Source organism: Fulmarus glacialis, unplaced genomic scaffold (genome assembly GCF_000690835.1).
Source record: "Fulmarus glacialis isolate BGI_N327 unplaced genomic scaffold, ASM69083v1 scaffold19847, whole genome shotgun sequence".
NCBI classification, from domain to species: domain Eukaryota; kingdom Metazoa; phylum Chordata; class Aves; order Procellariiformes; family Procellariidae; genus Fulmarus; species Fulmarus glacialis.
In genome coordinates, this window is record NW_009221532.1 from 5788 (window position 1) to 13592 (window position 7805).

Below are 7805 nucleotides of genomic sequence, written 5' to 3' on the forward strand. Positions count from 1 at the left end.
GTGTTGGGTTTGTGGGGGGGGGGGGTTTTTTTTTTTTTTTTTTTTTTTTTTTTTTTTTTTTTTTTTTTTTTTTTTTTTTTTTTTTTTAATGGTCTGTACTTGTGCCAAGCGTGGCACAGCCGGTGCCAGCCCAATCCCAGAAGAAATGCTTCAACTGCTGTGGGCAGGCTGCTGGCACTTCGCACTCTCCTAGCACTGGCGTGCTGATGCAGCGCTTGCGTCCACCTGGAGCCCCGGGCACAGCTCAGGCCCTGGCCTGGGAGGTGGCAGGGGAATTGGTGGTACCTTGTGCCTGGGAGAGGCACATCCGCCTCTGCCCCATCTCCTAGGAGCCACTTTTTGATTCGGCTTCAGAGGCTAAACCACCTCGACGCGCAGCCTGCCCCTACGCCCTGCACTCTCTGTCCTGGTGTGGGATGGTGAGGTGGTACAGGATGGCAGGTTATAGGCATGGCTGCCCCAGAGATGTTGCGCAAAGGAGGCTCCCCGGCACTTCCCCGTGTCATACCAGCACAGTGCTCTGCTGAGAGGCCAGCCTGTTTCGGTGCCACCACACGTTTTAACCACGAAACTTGAGGAGCGAGTAGAGTGGGCTGGCAGGGCGCTCTGTGCAGAGCTGACAGCCCAGAGAGGCAGCGAAGCTGGTTCCTTCACTGGCATGGAGCTGTGGAAGCTGTCACAGCAGCGATGTGCCACCTACCTGCGCTATGCCAACAGGCCACAAGGTGCCTAGGGACTGTGCAAATGGGAACCAGGCGAAATATACAGATGTCTACGCTGCATGAAATTGGCTAAGTGTAATGAATTAGGCCTGAAAAATGCAAATATGTACGCACGCTGCAAGCCTAATATGGTAATGACCTGATGTCTTATGGGAGGAAGGGAAGACGTCCTTCATGCCATGGTAGCACCACGCACAGCCTTCCCTCCTCACTGGAGCAGGATCCCATCTTCTCGCCCCTCTGTGTTTCCAGCCCTGCAGAGCATCACATGAGCCAGGAGTATAGTTTTTATCTTTTTTTTTTTTTTTAAGAGTCAGGTAACAAAAGACCCAACTCTGATCTTGTCACTGGCCAGCTAGAAAGGATAGGAAAAAAAAAAAATCATACTAGCCCAGGACAAGGTGCAGCTGGAAGAAAACAGCTAGCAGTAGCAACAGCCTCTCTGCTATTCACTCCGTGGCGCTTCCAGAACTCAGCACCTCCTCCTCAGCTCAAAAAGGAATTGATGCTAATAAAGCAGGTCTCACACAGTAGTGAAAACTCACAGTGCCTGGTAAGACAAGTACATAGCATGAAGTCTAACACAGTATGGGGTAGAAATCCTCAGCTGTTGGCCTAAAAGTCCTTGAAGGAGCACTGGGGGAGGGAAGAGTGCTGCACTAAAAAAAAATTTCAATAAAAAATTCCCCCTGGCTTTTTCTCCTTCCCTGCCCAGGGCTGAGACCCAGGCTGCCAGTCCGCCCTACAGTGGCTGGGGGGCTCTGCCAGTTTGAGTAGGTCTATCCAGCCACACTATGATGGACACAAAAAACAGGTACCAAAGCAGAGGAAAGCAGAGCATTGACCATTTCAACAAGAGAAAAGAACCCAGCATCGAAGTGATTTAGTTTACAAGATTTTTAATTTACAAATAAAAAACCTACACATTTTACTTTTTCTCCTTTTTCTCCTCTTTCTTGACATCAGTCTTCTCCTTGTCTTTCTCCTTCTCATCTTTTCTCTCCTTTTTACTTTCTTCTTTTTCCTGTCCTTCTTTCTTCTCTGCATCCCTGTTGGCAATCTTGTTGTTAATGAGGTTGTGCAGGGCAACCACGGAACGGATAAGAGAAGCCAGATAAACTACCACCATCTGGTCATTGGTCTTCAGATAAAAGGCCTTAACGAACTCTTGCAGGTTGACGTCTGGTAGCAGGTTGAAGACATCCTGAAGGTGGTAGATGATCTGGTGATTGATGGGGAGTTTGCCCATGGCTACTTTCTCTAGGTAGCTCCTGATGTCCAGAAGCTTGGAGTTCAGTCCCTTCAAGCCATGGACCTGATTTGTGATCCGCTGGGACAGAGTGCCCACCGTTGTATCCTTGATATCTCTGGAACACCCACCACAGAAAGAATCAGCATTAGAATGTTACTTTGCATTCTCATTAACAGGTGGGCGCACTCACTTAAGAGATCTCCCCAGCTTAAAAAGAAGAGCAGTTTGAAGCACAGCTGAAGTACAATTGAAATGAATGCTTCAAGTCAAAGAATGAGAACAAACTGATGTACATTACAAAGTCTATCTAAAATAAATCACTGTTGTATCCTGTGGTGCGCATATGTTCTCTTTGGAATAATATTTGTAACACCAGTTAGAGGGACAGAGAGAAATAAACAACAGGATTTCTGACTGGTGAAAAGGCGACGTGGTTTGTACAGGGGGACCGCTCTCTTTTTTTGACTGGGAGCTACAGACCCATCAGCAACACTCAGTCCTGCTCTGTAAGGTACACAGCGGCTGGAGAGAGTTCCAATGCATGGAACGATGCATCCAACGATGCAATATTCTGCATCTTTGATAGAACGAATATGTAGTTTTCATCATCTCATCAGTAGGCAGTCACACTTTTCACTAGCAACGAGTGAATAAGCCAAGCAAGACTGCTAAATGAATACGCTCTTAGAATTTAAGTAGCATGTTTAACAAGATCTGCATTTCCCCAGGAAGCTGGCACTGGGAGATGCCAGATGGATCGCGTTCACTGCTATGCAAGTCTCGTAAGAACACTCTCATTTTAAAGATGCTTACCGTAGCAAGTGTTCAACACCAACTTCCTCTGCCTCCTCTGCTCCGATCTCGCTAGTCACATGTTCAAACGTCTTGGAGGTCGGAGTGCCATCCTTTGAGGTGCAAGGACATAGGAGACACAGTCAGACTGAGCACAGAGCTGACTGCAGGTACAAAGGTGCACACCAGCTCGCCCGTACAGGTGTCTCGCACGCGGACAGTGGGGCAACCACGTAAGATTAATTGACGCCTCTTTGCATGACAGAATCAGGAAGAGGCAATGGGGCAAAAGAGAGTATCAGGGGACTGAAGTACACAGCTAAGGGGAGAAGTTTGTAAGTGAATCACAATGCCTTTTAAAAACATGGAATTTTAGATAGAGTATGACAAACTATTAATGAAACTAGCAAAGTAGTTATACTACAAGAAATCAGAAAGGAAAGAATATAGTTGGATTTGTCTTAATTTAATTAGGTTACCAACTGTCACAAGCCCAGAGTTGCTAGCAATTTCTTCTTTCTTGCGCTCTGTGTAATTTTCAATTAATGTATTTTGCTGGTCTATGTACTGGTGGGTAGAATGGGAAGTCTCACTAAATATCACAATTCTTTCTTTCCTAATACAACCTTATTAAATTTTGGGATACCTTTTGTCATCCTGATACTTGCTCTCAGCCAGTTAGAAGCACATATGCAGTTCCAGAAAAAAAATACTAATATGGAGCAATCTCATTAAAATTGTAATTTATGCACTGGATATTAAGGAAGATGTTTAAAAGATTCACAGGCTGAATTTCTACCCATGTGTTTTCAAAACCATTACCTGGACCAGTATAGAGCTGTAAATAGAAACCACCACTGGGACTACTGTGAATTCACAAAACTAAGAACAAATCCTGCAGATCTAAGATCTACAATACTAGGAGCAGCTTTTTCTCCATAATGAGGGTCTCAGAAAAGCAAACAGATCAAACTTTTTATATACATCCACAATGTAATTTAAATCAAACAACTGGAAATCAAAAGCTGAAGCTGACTCACTACTGTATGTTGTTTGTCTGCATGGTGCTGCAAGTGATTAGTAAGTGTGGCTCATGCCTGACCTACCTACTCAGCACTGGCAGGTGCACAAATGAGTAAGTACGCAATTACTCAGAACACTTCTGCAAACAGGCTGACACATAAAAGTGACATCTCAAAAGTACTCCAATCTGTGACTTTCGTCATGGCCACTGACATGACAGAAACAGGTAAGAAGCATCTAAATCATGCAGACAGTTGGAACTGTGGAATTCCTTAGGTCAAACAGTAACGCACAGCTTTTCTTCCAAGACCATTGGTGGATGAAAGCTTTAGTTACCAATGCTTATATTACGACTGGGATTTAACCTCTGCTTTCAGCAGATTTTGGCTGCAAGTCACAGGCCCTCACTAGTGAGTGCAACATCCCATACGTAAAAGGCAACTATGTGCTATAGGATGTGCATCCTTCAGAAAATAAGGCAATCCTAACAGCCATCTTTTAATGGAAACCCTTTTCCTAGGAAAAGGCAGAGAGACATGTTAAATACTCACATCGTGAACTTCTTCAACCGAAATATAAGCTTCTGTGGGCAGCCCCAGGTCCTTTGGCTTCACATCAATAATCACCAACACCTTATGGAAAAAGCAAACATTTCAGAAAACCAGGTTTCATTCAAGGACTAGAAAAAAATACCTAAGTCAGCTCTTCACTCCACAGCAATGGTACGCTGGCTGCTCAGAGGTGTTAACTTCAGGCATTGAGAAAAGCTATAGCTGTTTCAAAAGACTCTTATCTGAGTTCCTCAATCATTTTGGAGCTACCAGGTCTTCAACATGCTGTATCACCAGTGACAAAGGTTCCCAGACCCCCCATTTAGGAAGGGAGGGGAAAAAAAGAAAAAAAAAAAAAAAAAAGTGCCGCACTTACAGAGTTAGGACAGTATCTTTTCATCAGTTCATTGATGGCGATGTCATTCTTGTGCAGTTTAGGGCCTGTGTGGTACCAACCAACTATTCTTTCTCTAGCTGAGCAAAACCAGAAAGGATTCTAAATCAGAATCGCATGGTAAGACAACAGCAGAAAGGTTTAGGTAGAGACTGAATTAGCAAATCAAGGGTGAAAATCTGATGTGTGTAAAAGACGAGTGTAAAGTAGGGGGAAATGAATCACGGTAGGCAAGACAATGACATGACTAGTGACAAATCATACCTACTTACCATAGCTTACTAATCACATATATAACTTTACTCTAGGTACTTAACTAACCTGGACTATTTCGTATCATTTATTAATTTTGCAGATACCACGATCTGACAGCTTGAAACTCTGACATCTAAGAATGCAGAAATTCTAGCAGTGCAAACCGTATCATGAGAATGACAATTGTTCCCAGCACTAAGGAAATTCATAGCAATGTAAGTTATGACTGAACATTCAGCTCTAAAGTCTCAAACTGAGCATTGAAGACATTTTTTAAAACAGCAGTGAAGAGCAATTAGAATCATTACTTAAAAGTTTGTAACATTCACATTCATAAAAAAAATAATTTCAGGGCACATCTGTATAAAACTGGTAATAGAGGGGAAAGCTTTGAAATTCTCCAGAAATAATAGCATTTCTGAAATCTGAATTATTCTGAAGATACAAAGCTGTCAGGAGACTTGAGAAAATTAACAAGGTATAAATTAACGTGTTAAGAACACAAACTACTTGCACAAATCAACCCATGGAAACCATCAGCCAAAGTGAAGCCACACAAGGAATTAGCATGGAGTGGCTTCTTAAGTAAGCAATTAATTTTCTACCTTACTATGAATTCACTTTCCCATACAGAGTCTCAAAAGTTTCTAGGAGAGTAACCCTGCCTGCAAGAAGACCTCAACTTACCGTTGACCTTCTTAAACATTCCATACATGTTCTCCAGATAGTCATGGTCTAGAAACCACACAGTATCATCCTTGTCATCCTCATCAAAAGGTACTAGGAATAAAACAAAATCCCAATATTTAAGAATCCAACTTCCAGACTGAAAATGTTTATAGAAACACTGTGTTTTACGATATCTTTGGCTGGTAAAGGAGAGTTTCATCAGTTTCAACTGTTCTGCAATGCTGTGCTGCACAAGCTAGCCTGCAGTGCTGGTCCATTCTCTCAGATAGAGGCTGTCTCATAATTACTAACAGTTTAGAACTGAGGAATGAAATACAGAGCCTTGTGAGGGTCATCCTCAGGACAACATCAAGCATCAGAGAGAAATCCTCCCACATGCAAATTTGATCAGTAGTGTGCACAGACATTTGATATGGTAAACTGGGTATCCCAGCAGACTTTATAGCTTATTGATCAACAGCAGTCTACTTAGAGAAATATTAGTTTTCAGTGTAGAACACATCATCAGCACTTTTATAAACTTCTAGGACAAAATGAGGCACTTTAAGTAAGGACTATTTACCCTTGAGTAAGCAACTAGTAATTTTATCAGTTAGCATGTATACAGGTCTGGTCTCAGTCTTTTAATTTATAGGTATAGTAAAAGCTTCATAGTTGAAAGGCTGTCAAAATGACAAAAAAACCTCTTTTCAACTCAAATGGAAAAAAGTTCCTCCAAAAATTGGAAAAAAAGATAGTCCACACTTGAGAGAAGAACTCCATATAAACTGTGAAGCTCCATATATGAACTGGGATAATTTTGCTTTGTCACAGAATAGCCCCACTGGGAAGGAAGTGATCTAACTAACACAAATGGGTCAGCAAAAGCCATGTATTCACAAAGTACTTTTACTATCACATATAAATATTTAAGAGCAAACTATTTCAACACTATTAACAACATACTTAAGGAAAGAACTAGTATTTAACTGGACAAAATCTGAGGAAAAGAAGTAGAGCTAAAACATACGTTAAATCTTTACACAAGTAGGTTAACAGCCACATCAGCACCGAGAGCTGTGATTTCTGTGTGACATGTTGAAACACTGATCACTCAACAGAGATCAGCGAGTCCAATGCAGCAAAATATTCACCAGCATTTTAAAAGAGGTTTACATGCACTCCCTAAACATTCTACACTGCACAATATTACAGAGAAGATGCAGCACAAGACAGGCTGGAATAGGTGTATTTTTGACAGCAGTTAGCACTTTTTGTTTGATATAGGCTGATTTGTACATGGAGAGAAGAATCTGTGGTCTGGCAGGGTGGCTTAAAAAAAATCAAATGCAATTCATCTATTAAATAATTCCGTAGGTTTGAACAAGGGTAAGACACCCAAACTCACCTGCAAAACTGTTGGACACATCTAGTATTTTTTTCTGCCATGAGCCCAGCAGCACACCGACGACTCGTTTCTGATTTCCAACTTTTCCTATTCTAAAGGGAAAAGACTGTCAGTTCCTACAACAAAAAGCCTGATTTGGGAAAAAAGGTAACAGCGGACACGCTGTTTCGTCTAATTTCTGCAAGTTAAACAGGATGTGCGTTGGAACAGAAGAAAAGGTGTTATGATTGTTTTATTACTGATTGTTAATTTACATCTAGAAGAAGGGGTTTCGGTGCCCTGAGAACCAAACCGTGCAACCCAGTGATGCAGAAAGAGGACTACGTGGTCCGATGCAGCTAATGAGGGGGGGAACGTGACCCAAAATAAGCACCGCTGCAGCCTCTCCGCAGGACAATGGGCTAGAAAGTGAGTAAGCTCTTAAACTGCTCGGTGTCACCCACAGTTTGCTTTCACAATAGCAGGCTTGTTTGCCTTGCGAGGTTTTTTTTTTTTTTAACATTAAAACTGCTTGTCAATTGGCGCAATTGGGTTAAATTAGGCACAAATTACCCTAGGTGTTTGGAGGGATGTGATTTATCCCCCGCTCAGCCAGCTGCAGCTTTAGGAACGAACCCCCCTTCTCCCCCACCCGGGTTTTAACGAGCAGGACGGCGCTTCCGAGCCCTCGGCGGCCCGAGGACGGGCGCTGGCAGCCCCCTCACGGCACCCGAGCGCTCCCCGCCCCCGGACTTTTCTC

At 42.8% G+C, this 7805-nt stretch overlaps 1 protein-coding gene across 1 annotated transcript; it reads right to left on the minus strand.

Annotated features, from left to right (window-relative positions):
* Positions 1-1604: 1604 nt before the first annotated feature.
* On the minus strand, positions 1605-7158 carry PSMD7 (proteasome (prosome, macropain) 26S subunit, non-ATPase, 7; the record flags this gene model as incomplete). Its single annotated transcript, XM_009581154.1, has 6 exons — positions 1605-2089; positions 2788-2879; positions 4341-4421; positions 4717-4814; positions 5677-5769; positions 7067-7158. Coding segments are annotated over 6 exons (895 nt in total), but the record flags the coding sequence as incomplete, so codon positions are not given.
* Positions 7159-7805: the final 647 nt, after the last annotated feature.